This window comes from Paralichthys olivaceus, chromosome 2 (assembly GCF_024713975.1).
Source record: "Paralichthys olivaceus isolate ysfri-2021 chromosome 2, ASM2471397v2, whole genome shotgun sequence".
Lineage (NCBI taxonomy): Eukaryota > Metazoa > Chordata > Actinopteri > Pleuronectiformes > Paralichthyidae > Paralichthys > Paralichthys olivaceus.
The window spans coordinates 28,505,381-28,522,404 of NC_091094.1; the positions used below are offsets into that span (position 1 = coordinate 28,505,381).

A 17,024-nucleotide genomic window follows, 5' to 3' on the forward strand; every position below is an offset into this window, starting at 1 on the left:
ATCCAGACTCCTGTCAGTTTATATGGCCTTCTGAACAGACACTGTCAGTGTGTCACTGCCACCTGTAGGTCCCTGCTGCTGAAAATCATCATGCTGAGGAAAAAATGTCACATTCAGCTTCAGTGTAGACCCAGTTCCAACAGGAACAGGAAAATGGTAATAAGAGGTCAATCTTTTATCTTTTGAAAATGATTGATGGCTGTTTTTTGTGTTATGGATTAGGGTTAGTCTATCCCTATGATTCTTCATCAGTTTTTGGTTCCAGTGGTGACTGTTTCTTGCACAATAATCAATGGCCTCAGCTCATAAGTTTTAACTCACTTTAGTAACCTCTTGTTTTGTGGCTGATCATTGCATGTATTAGAAAGAAATTTCAGTACATCCCACATAAACATTTGAGTAGTTGTGATTACAAAGAATCTAAATAAAAAGCTGTCTCACCTTTCACATTTTGGCAGAAAATGAAATCAGAAAATATCAAACTAATTAAGTCCTGCGGGGCTCTGCCTTTTCTTTTTCTTTCAGACACGTGTTGTTCCTTGGCAGCTTCCTCATGTTTGCTTGACCAGCTGACCTCACAGCTCCAATGACGACAACTTACAAATGAGCCATCAGTGACAGACAGATGGTAAGCCTGCAACGCTTTCACATCTCCCTTTCCACGCAGCAGACATCTGTATCAAGGCCTTAAGGTAAGTTACCATGCAACATGAAATCCCCAATCAAATATCTCAAAACTCACCTTTGCACTCAGTCATAGAGTAGCATACTGTTACTCTTAGTCGGTTAATTTCAGAACCATTCTTTCTTTGAACACTTTCATTTCAGAAATGAAACATTCTAGAGTTGAATTAGTCGATTAATAATTTGCTTTATTGATAGAAAATTAATCAATCATTTTAATAAGTATTTATTGAGTCTATTTCTATGTTATTACTTAAGATGATGTGGTTTCAGTTTCGCTAAAGTGAATAATTAACTGTCGACAAAACAAGACATTTGAAACGTCAAAGTTTTGAACTACTTGATGATGGTCAAGAAACAAGAACTAAAAATATTTTTTTAAAAGACAAATATAAAATATATATATATAAATGCTGAGGTAAATAGAAGATAACATTAGTGAGCTGAAAAATTATTTCCCAGCTATACAGCATTTAAATTACTATTGTAAACTGAATTTATGATTCGTCTTTATCTATCCAAACTACATTTCATATCAGAAATGTAACATATTCTGTCTGCACCTCATTGCTTCTTGCATGTATGGTGTACTATACAATATATTTATCAGAGAGTAATGTACATTGTGCATCTAAGATAACCTCTTTGCATATTATCATTTTATCACTGACGATTATCATCCGTATGTATTTGTATAATATGTAACTTCTTCTAGCTGTTGTATTTCGCAACAGCAGCATTTTGCAGATGTTTTTAGGCTGACTCCAGACACAACCTGGGTTAAGGGAAGCCAGAGATCAAGCAGACACTGAGACTTGCTCTACTATCTGAGACATGAGCCTTGTGGGATAAAACAATAACAAAATAATTTAGCAAATTGTAAATTTGACTCGAAAATGCAACATTAACATGCAAGAAAATGCGCTGTGAAAAATTGCAGTGGGATGAAAACATCAAATCCAGCATGGACAAGTATCAACATTCAGATGGACACCTTTAGCAGGCGACTGGGCAACAGTCCAGTCCAGCTTGATGCACCAACACCTCCAGGCCAGCAGGCTATTGGGGGGGGGGTTTGAGGTGTGTACAAACGCACCAGTGTCGGCAGTGGAGACATCCGGCACATCACACATGACAACCTGTCAACCTGTCAAGCCCCGACCTCCAGGCACACTGGCTGGGCTGACAGAGCAGGTCTCTGTTTGATGTGTATGGACGTGTAGATGTGTAGCGCTCATTATTTTTGGACTTTATGACATAAGAAAAACTACATTTAAAAAAACTACATTTAGTGCCCCCCCCCCCTCCCAAGTGGAGAGGGGGGAATTACAGACATTCACCCTGACCCTTGCTCTCAGTGCTGCAGTGGCCCTCATCTGTCTTTGTTATGTTTCACATGCAGACGACCGACTGTTATTCTGACAGATTGATGTCTGAGCACATCACTGCAGATTAGACCAAAGGAAAATCTAGCAGTTTAGATAACATGGCACCCACTGGACTACAGGACAATTGACTCCTGTGTCACCACCAACCTTCAGGAGGGACCAGAAGCCTGTTCAATAGCCCTGCAATAAATCTTCCCTTTCAAATGTTCTGTTTTGTCAGGATTGTGGCAAAAAGGTTTTGCATTTTGTCCATTTGTTGACCTCAGTAGTTGTGTTGTGTAGTAAGTGTTTATTATTATAGGCTGTAAATGACCATTTCAGTATATTCTAAAGTAAATATTTGGAACCTCTTTTCAAACTTGGTAGCCACAGTACTGCTAAACAGACTTTTTTCAACCCCAAACACACTAATCTGCATTATTGTGCATTTAAACAACATGCGGCTATTCGATTCCACTGAGCTGATGTGGACCTATTCAAAATCAAGATCTGTTTGTGTTTTAGGCAACTCACTGAGGAAAGGATCACTGGCTGGGCTACTGACTTTTCAATTAGTTCCATCTACAGGCAATGTCCTCTTTGCTAATGCTAAAATGCTAATAAATAATGTCACACAACTGCCTATTTGTTCTTTAATGGCCTCAACATCTAAACATTACCTCAGCTTCTGAGGTGCCAGGTCTGTTGCATTCTTCCCAGTGATTTTGTAGTCACTCACCTTTTTTCTCACCAAGCCACCCTTGAAATTATATTTTGCTTGTGCTCCAGAAGTCATGATGTCAAAGTGCATAAGTCAGTCAAAGGAGGCAGTGAAGATGTGAGGATGACTCAGGCATGCAGGAAGAGAGTTTGAAGCGCAGTGAATAAAAGTTCATGTAGATGATAACTTTGTTTGTCTTTGTTTTAATTTTTCACGTTTGGTTAATATTCATGTACTTCACAGTCTATGAGATAACTTACCTTCTAGTTCCTGAGAAAGGTGGGGACCTGAAGTCCTTTTTCTTCATGAACTCAATGATTTTGAGTTCTCTCTTAGCAGGAAGCTCAGGGACAGATGGGAAAAGGGCCTGATTGAGTTCGGCCTGAGATACTGGCCAGTTTAACAACTCACACACACGCTGACTAGTTTAGTGAAGGTGCAGGGTTTTGGGCAGAGTGGAAGGAAGGGCATGATGTGAAAATGATAAAAGGTTAAAAGAAAACAAGGAAAAAAGATAAAAGAAAGAGGAAAAGTGAGTGTGCAAACATGCATAGTGAAAGCCAATTGACATGCGAAATGAAACAACCTAAATTTGAGTGAGGTGGGGTTGGAGGGTCACATATTTCACCATATATGTTCCCATATATGATGACTAACCTGTCATTTCCGAGTCTTTCCAAAAAATAATATATATTTTTGTGTTTTTCTTATTCTAGCACCCACAGACAGGGTGTAACTGTGGGGGAAGCAAAAGAGCCAAGACAAGGCAGCTGTACCTGTTTCCATGCACGTGGGAGGCGCAGAAGGCAAAGCTGTAGTGCAGTAGGGTGGGGTCAATCATGGCTCCGTTCTCCGCCCTCTCCAGTAGATCGCTTAGGTAACATAAATGACGATGGCAACCTCGAACACCGTAACGGGCGCAGTACTCATCCAAGACGAACACCTGACCAGGACTGAACCAGCCCTGGGGGCAACACACATGAGCACTGCTGAGTGAAACGTCTGATTAGGCAAAAGCTCAGGCATCACTGGACATGTCACACATTCTGTTGATTATTTAAGCGAATGTTCAAGCCCAGCAGCAATCAGACATAATGATTGGTTCTTTAAATGTTAATGCACGGTCACTTTATATTTTATCAACTATTTCATAATCACTTCATTATAAGTCATTTTGCAAAGTGCCAAGTTTAGACAGCCCTCTACTTGTAAAACATTCAAACCTTAGTTATCTCTTGGGCGTCAACTGACTTCTAAGGACTTCAATGCTTTACCTCTGCTGCTACAACTCCATCCTAGGCAAAACGCTACATCAAATAACTTATATCTTGTAATTTCCACTGTCCAAAATGTCATTGGCTTAAAACTGCACATCTGCTGGGCGGATGGAATAAATCAAAATTCCTAAATGGCTGCAGAGGATTTGCAGTTACGCCCGGGCAACTGGCTGCGCCGTGGCTCTGCTGGGTTTTGCTGTTGTCAGTTGTTCACACTGGCTACAGTGCTGCTACTGCTAGCGCTATGTTTTCGGGGCTTACCTTGAAAATAGCAATACATATGTGAGTGTGTGTGGGAGAGAAAGACAGAGAGAGAGATGGACAGTATTGATGCAGTTTTTGCTGTATGTGTTGCTGGGTTTGTAACCTATTCTTTTTACTTCAAATTCAACAAAATAATACGTTTTTTGATGTTTGTTAATTAACACATATGGACAAGTAAGGCAGCATTTTTTACAAGTGTAGACATCAGCTGAGTGTTTAAGTAACAGCTCAGACTCAACTCAGCAACTTTCTAATGAATTTCCACCAGCTCTTTCTATGCATTATACATTAGAAATAATAAGCTTTTGGACATCCTATTCTCACTCTGCATGCTCCCATTAGGAACTCAGCCACTTTAATGGGATATCATATCAGTTCTATGCTGATGATACCCAAATATGCTTGTCCTTTAAGCCAGACAACGTCAGCCACGTGAGTGTCCTGACAGAGTGCCTATCCGCCATTAAGGAACGGATGTCCCTTAACTTCCTTCAGTTCAATTCAAACATTACAGAAATAATAATCTTCAGTACCGACCAGCTAGCAGGCAGAGCCCTTTCATTTCTTACTCCCCTGGCAGCTAATATTAAAACAACGGCTAAAAATCTATGTGTCAGATTCGAATTTCATCTGAACTTCAAAACACATGTTAAACAAATCATTAAACTTGCTGCTTCCATCTATGAAACATTTCTAAAATCAAATCCGTACTATCTCTACCTGAAAAGCTTATACATGCCTTTGTTGGATGCCTGGATTATTGCAACACCCTGTATACATGCCTCAGTCTAACTGTAGTAACTCGTTTGCAGCTTGTTCAAAATACTGCTGCTTGTTTTTTAACACAAACAAACCGTAGGGCTCATATCACGCCAATCCTGGCATCCCTTCACCAGTTAAATTCAGGATTGATTTTAAGATTTGGTTAAGGTTAAAGTTAAAGTTCAACATGGGCAGGCCCCCACATATATTTTGCGTTTCTTGACTCCCTATAATCCTGAGATCAGTCAGCCTGTCCCGTTTGGCTGTCCCTAAGTCAAGGCTGGCTACTCAAGGTGATCGGGCATTTCTGTCAGGGCCTGAGGCTCTGCCGGATGAGATTGGGCTCGCAAACTCAATACCGATCTTTAAATCACTGCTCAAAACTTTTTTTTACAGGAAAGCATTTCTAATATGTGACTTTTGATCAGTCTTACAGAGTTCAAATGTGATGTCCCTGATCTCTCCCCCTCCTATCTCTCTTTTTCTGCTCCTTCTTTTCCACCCACCTCTCCTCTCTTTCCTATTTTTCTCCACTCACCCCAACCGGTCGAGGCAGAAGGCCACACTGAGTCTGGTCAGGTCTTGACCTTATCATGTTATGACTTGGCTCTTAAATTGGACTGATCAGAATATCTTTAATTATAATTGATTCTTCATTTTTGCCATGGACTTTTATGTGAGGCACTTTGTAGCCTTGTTTAGATAATTGCTATACAAATAAAATAAAATAAATTAAATAGTGCAATCTTACAATATTGTTTTCATTCTTTCATTACTTCTGTGTGTACTAATGAGTTCAAAAAAACGAGTTCTTACCAAGCAGGAGTAGGAGTCGTTGAGCCTGTGGTCCAGAGTGAGGCGCTGCACCAGTTCAAAGAGCGAGGCATGGTCGAAGTTACATGGGTTGGCTGAAATAAACTCATCCATACCATGCTTCTGAGCTCGATCAGCATCTATACACACCAATTTAGCCATCGGATGAGGACAAAGACAGAGACAAAGAGAAATGCAGAAGTCAAATGTTACAGCCTGGTTGAAAGTTGATAATAAAGGTCACCTTATGACAATAAATTAACACACACACATGTATATACACTATATACATATATATATATGGGTGTGTGTGTTCTATAATCCTATCCATTATATACTATTCCTATTGAAATTCTCATTTTAATCTAAAGCAATCTCACCCTGAGAGATAATGGAATCACAAAATGGTGGTCCTGTGCAAATGACTTCATCATGCAAGTTGCCAGGTATAGAAAAGGTGAATTTCCAGACACCTTTTCAGAGGTGAGGGGGATTAAGAGGTTCAAGGTTAGTTCTAAGGTCTGGGGGTAATTTTGTGCCATGCATATTCATGCATTCATCTCCCTAAACTTCAGTTTTAATCTGCACAGCTCTGGGTGCTTTAGGTTTCAGTCAATTTTTCTCTGACTTGACATGTGTATACTGGTTTTGCACTTGGGTGAGCACTGCCAAAACTGTTGTGATTCATAAATCACTGCACATCCAGTGAAGTTGAAGCTACTGCACTACAGACATGCTGCTTAAATTCATGACTGGTGGGGACAATGTGCAAGTCCACAAAAGCGACTAGTCTAGTCTGACCAATTGACATAGGCTTGCTCTCAGTTTGTGTACTTCCATACTCACACTATTTTGAGTGCATAAGTGAGTTCACGTTGATAAGTGTAAGGCAGTAGGTACTGCACTATTAAGCCGTTTTCAGACACGTCCTGGAGATCTCCGAAGAATTTGGTCAGGACTTTCTCCACAATTTAACTTTCAGACATGCACAACACAATGGGAGGTTCTCTGCACAGATGTGTTCACAACAGCAACAAATTCTCCTCAGGATTCAGGTGAGGGGGGGGGGGGGGTGCAGCAGAGATAGAACATTAGGTATAAACTGTTATTGTTTACAGCACATCATCACCAGAGTCAGCTCCTTTCACCACAAGCTCTCTCAAAATCTTGGTTGGTGTCTTCAACGTGTATTGCACTAAGCACCATCTTCAGGACTCACTCTCAACAGTAGCCATCTTGCCAATGAAGTGGAAGGTGAAGGACCTCCAGCATATTGGCAAGCACATGAAAATGGCAGCAGAGAAAGGATATTTTGATTTTGATTGTCATTTACACTCTTTATTGATATATTACAACAATACCTTGCACAACATCACTTGCACCACGTGTCAGGAAGTATCTGATTTGTGACACAAGAAACTGCATTCCCTTGTTTCTATGCTAACAGGTGACACAACAAGTCTTTGGTATGGGAAATTCTTCAACACTGATTGGTTACTGTTGTGACAACTTTTAAAAAAGGAGACAAACCAAAGTTTTAGAAAGTTAATTTCCCACCTCATTAAAATCCAGTGGTAATCATGTGGCTAACAATTTGATTAGCCAATATAATGGATTTTTTTAGAAATTGGAGGTATTAAGCCAGACCTTAACCAGGCAATTTCTAAAATTGAGAGCCTGAACTGCATTACTTCACTCATCACACTACTCCTATCAACCCTTCCCATTTCTATAACCAGTTAATACACTCTAGGTGGCCCCAACCCCCTGGGTTGGCCCCTAATTATTTGCTATTCTGAAAATCTCTGGAGGCTGGGAATGGGCCAAGGACATAGCAGTCTGGCATTCAACCATTCATGTTTATCTTGACATAAAATGTGATGGAATATTACCCCTTGGGTTCTTGTTCATGTGTTATGTTTACATCAAGGTTCTAAGGGAGAGAGCCTTCTTTTTTAACCATTTTGCTGGCTGCCACATCTATAAGGAGGAGTGATGAAGCTCTATTTCTATTTTCTTGGATTTGGGGTTTATGACTGCAAATCCTATATGATATACTGTGAACATTATTGTTCTTTCTGTTTTGGAATAGAAGAGCAAAGGCTTATTTAAATACACCGTTTTTTGATACAACACACATATATGAGTAATTAGTATCTACCTAGTAGTTCCACAAACATCTGTCTGTCTGCATGTGGAATGTGTGCTCCATTATTAATGACTCCACCCACCCCTAATGAGGACTGTTCACACCTCTGCCAAAGGGCAGAAGGTAAAGAAGTGTGAAATGCAGGGCATCCAGACTGAGGAACAGCTTCTATCCAACAGCCATCAGCCTGTTAAATACTCACTGGCCCTGACACCACCCTGGACTACCTCAACACACAGATCCTCCACTCCTTCACACATTGACTACAAAATCTTCATTGCAGATAAACCAGGTAGGATGAAGACAAAGTTTTCAACCAATACTCTATTGAGCATATTAGATTTTCTTACTATTTTCATATTATTATTGTAAACAAATAAAACGTGACACAGCTCAGAACAGAGCTGTACGTTAGTGCTGGGAGTGCACAAAATGGCTCCAAAACATTCAGTATGTATATGACATGTTGTCACTGTGAAATAGATTAACGCTTTAGAGATTTAAAAAATTAAATGCTTGACAGACTTTCCAAACGATTTGTATTTAAAGTTATCAAATAACTATTCTTGGTCAAGGTAGCTTACAAAATACAGTATGTGCATTAAAGTAGGTCAATATATAAACAAACATGATGATGTAGTGCTAATCAAATTAAAACAATATTATTTGAACATTATAGAGAACAATGGTCAGAAGATGTTTTCTTAAAACCCAAATTCAGAACGTACAGTTTCATTAAGCGTATTTACTGTCCAAAACACCATGTCACGCTTAATCTGAGATGCAGTGTCAACTGTGTGATCTTGAAGAGGTTGAAAAATGTAATTCGCCTTTTAAAGTCCATTATATCACAACCTTAGATTCAGGCTTTTCTTTAAAATGTTGACAGAAGGTCTTGAGTTGTTTCCTATGTCAAATGAATGTAGACTTCAGTTCCTGTTTAAACATTGTTTTGCTTGGTTCATGCTGTGTTGAATCCCTGCATCACATTGTGTTTGGGGAACAGTCAATGCCAAAGTTATGTTTCATATATGTGTGTGTGTGTGTGTTATGCCTGTGGAGATGGATTGTGATGGATTGTGTTCTGGGTTGGGGGTTTTAACAGTGTGGCATTTATGGAGGTGTAGGCTATATGTTCTTTTGCTGTGGTTTTTCTATTTCACTCGAAAAATATTACACAGCACAAGATTTGCTAATTCAAATGCTCATATTAGATTATATTTATCATTGCTCTAGAACAGATAGTGTGGACTTTGTGGTCTGTCCCATCACCAAGAACAAATTTGGGACACATGTGAGTGAGGTATTACCAAGCTATACAACAGTCAAGAGATTTGTCAGCCAACGTCCTCTTCACTGCCCAGTAAAGGCACCCCAGCTGTCAATCAACAAACAAAACAAAGAACGGGATGCTGGGAGCTGATTGTGTCCCCTCAACAAGTTCCACCCTCCCCCCAAAAATCTAAAAAGGTGACATTGTGGTGCCCCTTTGGTCTGTGGCTGGTGGCTTGTCAGGTCTGTTTGATGTGAGTGAGCGGGAGAAGAGGCGGGAGGGCTGGACAGTAACATGCAGTGACATTAGTCACCCCGTCCGTCTGGGCAGGGGAAGGACTGCCCTGACAGTGATTGATGGCTGCTATTCATTTATAGATCCAGAGGAGAGGAACCGGGAGGCAGTGGACACACTTCTGGTCTTGGGTTTGATGGTCAAAAGCATTTGGTGTTATTGAGAACGAGGCCTGCTTTTATTGTGGACTGACCAGGAAACACATTCAAACCCATTGAGATACAATATTTCACTTGTCAGGGTTGTCATAGATTCCTTTATATGTAACCTCTCTCTAACCCAACACCACTTCATTAAGAAGATACAAATTCTATTTTTTGGATTTTCAACAGTATTGAGTTTAAAACGTCAGAGGTCTCACCTCTGAAAGGGAAACAGGCCTACTTGTGTGATCTAACATGTTATCCAGCATCCTCTGATAGTGGCTCCGAAAAGAGTATCTGCAGCTGTAAGTTCTTCATGTTACTTAATTTTTTCAGTTTTGCTGTCTGGACATTTGATTTTATCTGCCAGTCTACAGTCAAAGTGAAAACATGTTATCAGAAATGTTCGCAACTTCATTAAAAAATCCTAAACTCAAATCTCTTTATTTTATTTTTTATCTAGACTTGTTCAGATAGTTCAGGACTTTGAAGAAGATATAGGTTTTCACAGTTTTAGCCAATGAACGGTGATCTGTCCTGGGACCTCTCAGATTATTGTTTGAATTGCCCTCTGGGGACAAATAAAGTTGTTTTGAAGTGAAATCAAGGTTTTTTGGAGCCCATCAGATGTGATTGGTTTCCCATTTCATTTAAGCAGGTGCTGCCTCTGTTTAACATTATGGGCTTGGTTCAGAATTTCTTGGTTCTGCATTCTGGGTCCCAGTTTTCAAATAATAGGTTCTGAGTAGTTCACGTCTTTTAGACTTCAGGGATGGATTTTTGGTCCCATGCAGAGTGAAGGGTGCCTGTGGCTGTGGGGTAGAGCGGTCATCCTCCAACCAGAAGGTCAGCAGTTCAATTCCCAGTCTTCCCCATCTTCCCCGTCCTTGGGCAATAGATGCTGAACCCCGAATTGCCCATCATAGAACAAAAAAGTGCTGCTAATAAACGCCCTTTATGAATGTGTGTGAAGGGGTGAATGGAAAACTGTACTGTAAAATGCTTTGAGTGGTCATCAAGAGTAGAGAAGCTCTATATAAATACAAACATACCATGAAGACCTCTGATCAAGGCCCTTTTGGCAACAACTGCAGATTTTGAGTCTTCCTGGGTAAGTACTCTACAATCACAGCGCACATGAAGTAGTTAATTACATTCTTTCCAACACATCTTCTCAAGCTCCAGATTGGATGCTGACATCTACAGGTCTCTCAACAGATGTTGTGGGTTTAAGTCTGGGCTCTGGCTATAAGTTACTCAAAGACAGCCAGAGAATCCATGAATGTCCATTCAGGTCATTCTCTTGTCTCTCTATATTTGGCTTTATTCACTGAGAACATAGGCATCATGGTTTGGTTTTTGTCTTGAATTCTGAGACGTTATATATAGCTGTGTGCCTTAACTTCGTACAATTAGTCCAATCTAACACATATGGACTTACAAAGCTTTATGAGAGATTCCAGGCTTTGGTTTTTAGAAAGAAAATATTTTTAAAAATCGCCAATATGTCCATTTAAATTAAATCCATGACACTACGAGGGTGTAGAAAACATCTAAGGGGCTGAATACTTTCTAAAGCTTGTGTAAAAACTAATAAAGTTTGCCCCCCCCCGAAAAAAGAAAATGAACAGACTTTTATGTAAGAAACAAATTACCAGTTATAAATCAGCTGAACTAGTATAACTCATATATTTGTGGTGTAACAATACATATTTCATAGTGTTTTAATATTCCAGTCATAATAGTGTTTGCTGAACTATATGCTCTTAAACTTAATGCAAAGCTTATGTACGAGATTTTTGCAAAACATTACAGTGGTTTCTTTATAAGCTTAATAAAGAGTGTTGAGATTAAAAATCAGGAGAGTGAGGAGAACGAAGGGTAGCTGTGTTGTTATACTGTTAGGAGCTGTGTGATCAAGAAGTTAGCAGAATTCCACTGGAATGCCTGTGTTAGAGAGAACATTTTCTATGAATCAACACACCCAAGATAACTAAGAACACTTTCAAAGTTCACAATTGAAATGCAGCATTAACAGGTGTAACATGGTGTAATAGGTGTATTTTGTCATAGAATGAATACAAAATGCTTTTAGACTTTGACTGACTATATCTTATCTTCCAAAATTGATACAAACAAATATGTGGAGGAAGCCTATACTTTATAAATGTGACCTAGTCTCCTATAGATTGCTGTCATATAAAACTGGAGGATATGTAATGCCACAATGATGTCCAGCTGCAACATTCTGTTTATAAGCGATAAGTATGACAAGTTGTCAGGGATGTACTGATTGGTTGAGCATTCAAAACACGGAGCTTTAACACCAGTTATGGTAAATGGTCTGTATTTATATAAAGCTTTTCTAGTCTTGATGACCACTCAAAGCTCTTTACAGTACAGTTTGCCATTTACACACACATTTATACAGTGCATCTATTAGCAGCACTTTTTTTTCTATGAGGGGCAATTTGGGGTTCAACATTTGGGAAGACTGGGGATTGAGCTGCTGACTTTCTGGTTGGAGGATGACCACTCCACCCCTCAGCCACAGACGCCCCAGTTCACATCCTCTCTTGTGCTTCAAGTGTTCGAGTGTTGAACCATTAAAGGGATAGTTCACTGAAAAATGAAAATTCACTCATTGCCCACTCACCACTATGCAGATGGAGGGGTGGAAGAGCTGACATTCATATTTGACTCAAAACAGAATCATTTCCTCCAAGTTTTTAACAGAAAAGTCTGCAACCAGATGTAGCAATGCTAGCAGATGTAGAGATGCGTGTTGCAAATGAAGCAGTTTCGAGTCAAATATGAATGTCTGGACACTTCGATGACCACACAGGAGCAGTATGGAGGTATATTTTTCGTTTTTTTTAATTACGACCGAAGAGTCACCAGTAACTTCAATTGTATTAGATTTGGCAGCAACACTGTTTACCCTTGAAACTCCAAAATTGTTTTGTGAACTCAAACACTTCACCCACCCCTCCATGAGTGAATTTTCATTTTTCATGTTCTATCCCTTTAACCAAACAGTTTGCTATTACTAAAGGTTTATTTCCAGGAGAGGATACTGTCGGAAATTTAATGATTCATGTTGTATTAATAAAGGAATAAGCCAGAAACTGCTTTGATAGAAGAAGCAAGGGAAAATGTATTTAAACTAATCATCATAAATTCAAATTATAATTTATATTTATGATCATGTTCTACGGCACTAAATTTGTCAAAACAAATTCAACTCTCAGTCATCACAAGAGTAAACTGTGAAGATCCATTCACCTCTCAGCAGCTGCAAACAAAACTCTTCCGTCCTTGTTGTTACAGTGTTTTAATGTAGTCTATTTTCATTTGGGTCGGGGGTGAAGGCGTGGGTGGGATGTTATATTATTCAGTGCGCTGATCCAGGTGTGAACCGGCAAGTAGTTATTTGGTAACATTGACTGATTGCTGCCTGATTTAATTTTGCAGCAACCACACTGTATTATTCATGGACTGGCACTTTTAACTTGGTAATTACCAGCTGGTGGGACTCAGTGGGATTCCTGTGGTTGTGTCAAAAACAGCTCACTCAGTAAATTCACTTACACAAATGCACACAGGAAGCACAATTTTTTTTACAAAGGCAAGTTGATGCCTTTTGTCTTTAAGGAAATTTTGTTGCATTGTTCATTTTGTCATCTACATATACAGTCTGCTGAAATTGTTATGAAAACTTAAATTTTTTGTGTTAGTCATAAATGGCCTCTGAGTAGCATTTAAGCACATTCATCTGATAATCCAGGCAGAGTAACAGATTCATACATCTGAATCCCGCTGTTTCTGGTCTGAATCCCCACTGAGACATAAATATGCATTCATACTTCCATCACTGGTCGTGTGTGTATGTTTCCATAGTTTTGGTGTGGGGTTGGTTAAGTTATAAAAGTACTCTTCTTTTTATATGAATATTAAACATTTTTAAATGTGTTCAAAAATCGTTTAACTGTAATGATGTGCTCAAACACAACAGGTCTTGCCTTTTGTTCCAGTGGGAGATGATACTGTCCCTCTGTCTATCATATCAGTAAACAAGGCTAATGTTATAATTTCACTGTCAAAAAATGGGGAAAGCACCAAACTGGAGACTATAAGGGCAGAATTCATTTGATGTTATTTGGTTTGCACTGTTATTTGGTTTGCACAGTTTCAGCTAGACAGGAAACAGTGCAACCCGCACTCACTAGCTGCCATGAGCACTAGCTGAGCAAGTGGGCTGCTGTTTATATAGGACATTGTTACAGCAAAAGTAGATATTCCCCTTCCTGGGTGCTGAGTTCCTGTGTGCTTCTGGGTTGTTGGTGTATATCATGGGCTGCCACTTGTTTGGCACTGTGATTTATTGTTCCTATGCATGTACACTCAATGGACTAGGTGCCATGGGGCTGTCTAGCATGCTCTCAACTAAGTGGCCCAGTTCCAAAGTCTCACACAGCCCACCATCACATCCATCACAACCAAACATGGGATGGAACGTCACAAGCTTACTATTGCCAATGTTGAGTTTAAGAACACGGAGCACCTAGGCATCATTTGTCATTCCAGGGTCTTCACCGCTGCATATTATGGTAGGTGCTTGTGTTGTGATGTCTCGCACATGTCTCACCTACAGACTCTCTTCGAGCGGCTTAGTCAGCATGGCCAAGTTTCAGTTTGGGAGGTCAACTATTAATTTCTTGGGAACCACATAACTTAGAACTGAGCAGTCCTGCTAGAGGGCAATAGTTTCACGGCATTCATTACTTAACTGACCCAGATGTTCAGTGAGTGAGGACGGCTGTTACAGGACTGAATTTGGAGGATGCTACTTTTGGTACTGGCACTACACTTCAGTGGGACATTTCCACAGTTTCCTCGATCTGAGCCCCTGCTTGGGTGTTACGGAACAGTGCAGGGCAAGTTATCCAGGGCCTGACGAGTTGATTTTTTTATTAGAATTTTCAAATAGTAGACAGTACCCCAGAGGGGCTTAACAGACAAAAAATTACATACAAACAGACATAATAACACTAAAGGAACAAATACAACATCCCCCTCCTACCCCCCCACCCCCACCCAGTATGACGAGTTGATTTTGAGGTGAATTCTTGGGGGTCATGCATAGTGGACACTATATGGGTAGAATTTCACCAAAGATCATTTGGTGTGGGTTTGGTATACTATTGGATTATTGGACTGTTTTGATGTTATGTGGTTTGCGTACTACAGGGTACTATGATACTTTTGATGACGCCAGGTGTTCTTCGTTATTGTGAAGTCATGTTAATAAATGCAAACAAGAAAGTTTGTTTATCCCAGCAACTCCTACGAAACCATGCGTGAAGGAAGTTGCAGAAGCAAAATCAGCTTCTATAAGTGGTCAGGCGAGGGAGCCAAAAGCCATGGCTTTTACTCAGAGATCAAAAACTATACTGTTTAATCTAAAACGAAACATATTGCATGTTGCCACCACTGTTTGTGATTTTAGACAGCATACTGGAATTCTGGAATCTGAGGTGTGACCCTTTTACACAGACATCAGTCCGGCTCTGTGACTACTGCTGGCTGAAAGGCAGAACATCAACAACATCACTCACTTGTATGTTCATATCACTTAAACAGAACCGCATGGTGGAATAAAGGAGCAAAGTTCCTACTTTGAACAGACTGCATAACTGGTTCTATGTTCCCTTTCTGGCTCTCTTTTTTTTCTTTTTTTCAGAATTCATGTATATAATCAAGTGCAGCACTTTAAATGTTCTCCTGTAACAGTGAAATAACAAGCCCATTTTAAAACAATGCCATATCATCCCTCTCTCAGCAGCTGACCAAGATTTAAAACGTGTGTTTTCATACTAGTGTATTCAACTCTTGTTGTACAGATTGCAAATATGCAGACAGAAACACAGCCAAAGAAAACTATTTTTGCCCAAAATTCAGAAAGAAGCTACACTATGTATTTTCATGTATTTACTAACACACAGAAAAGTACTAAATGAGAAGGAGCGACAGATAACAAAGAAAGGACAGAGAAAGAAGGTGGAGGAAAGCACTTACCCTCCAATCCAGCTACAAGATAGCAGGGTCAGGGTTTAGAAGAAGAAGAATAGGAAGAAAAGAAAGAAGGAACAAACAGAGAAACATAAAGACACACAGCAAAGCCACCAACACTTCGACACTAAAGCAGTTCTACAACAAACAGCAAAGCAGCACACAGAAAAAGAGTAACAATAGCAGTTGAAAACATATACAGTATATAAACAGGAAGAAGACAGACTAAGGGTTAGCTAATATGTAAAACATGTTGTGTGGATGACAACACATTGGGGAGTGAGACACTGATGTCTTCTCAGGCTACAGTAGACTGATGTAAAAACACAAAGTTAAATGGTGCTCAACAGACAAAAGTGTCCCGTGCTCACTTTTGTCAAACAATGGCCTTCGAGGTGATAGTTGGAAACAAAATATTTTCATATATTTAAATAAGAGGTGAATAGACAAACTAAAATGAATGGCACATCATAAAGTTAGCAAATGAAAAATCAGACAGTCATCAATGTCGTGTGAGAACTAAAAGGCAAAGAAGAATCGGAGATATAAACTTACAGAACTGAGATATGGGTGCATCAAGCTGTGGTGTAGTGCCCCCCCTCGAGTTGAGTTTCTGGACCTGGGTGGGAGGAACTGGCTTGTGTGACTGTCCAGTAGCTCGGTACATGGCCTGCACCCATAGGATCCGGTCCTGCTCATCATCACTGGCAAAGATTACAGTGTCACCCTCTTTCACAGCATTGAAGAATGTCCGACCGCCGTCCAGACCTGAGAGACGAACAAAGGAGGAGGTTGATTTATGTGTTATCAGGATCCCAGATTCCTATTTGTGTTCATACTTCAGCAGGGCTGTAGAGGTAAGAAGGGGGGTTAAACTATCATTTCCCGGCAGGTCTGTCACGGCCTTATTAAAAGTCACCCATAGAAGAGGCTATATAGTCTAAGAGACTAGAACAACTGAAATCAAATCATATAGACCTTACATTTACTCAATTACTGTATAACAATTTGAGGTATTACATTACTTGAGTGTTGTAATTTCATGTTACTTTATACATCCATTCAGACATTTCATTAATAGTTTAGGTCTCACTGAAGCCCAGTCAATAACCTCAGCTATTGACTCATTTTTGTTACAATGTCAACATAACAAGAAAATTATTTCCCATTTCTATAGGAAACTACAGTCCTTCAATCTATGTAAT

General features: G+C 39.7%; 1 protein-coding gene across 16 annotated transcripts in view; it reads right to left on the minus strand.

Annotated features, from left to right (window-relative positions):
- Positions 1–17,024, minus strand: part of cadpsa (Ca2+-dependent activator protein for secretion a) — a 159,830-nt gene that overhangs the window by 64,117 nt on the left and 78,689 nt on the right. For 9 of the 16 annotated variants that reach the window (XM_069513966.1, XM_069513985.1, XM_069513984.1 and 6 more), the window contains exons 12-15: positions 16,375–16,587; positions 5,892–6,028; positions 3,549–3,736; positions 3,033–3,194 (exon numbers count right to left, since the gene is read on the minus strand). In XM_069513966.1, the coding sequence (XP_069370067.1) occupies positions 3,033–3,194; positions 3,549–3,736; positions 5,892–6,028; positions 16,375–16,587 (700 nt within the window). The remainder of the gene's footprint in view (positions 1–3,032; positions 3,195–3,548; positions 3,737–5,891; positions 6,029–16,374; positions 16,588–17,024) is intronic. The other 7 variants (XM_069514032.1, XM_069514022.1, XM_069514040.1 and 4 more) reach the window with 1 other exon arrangement.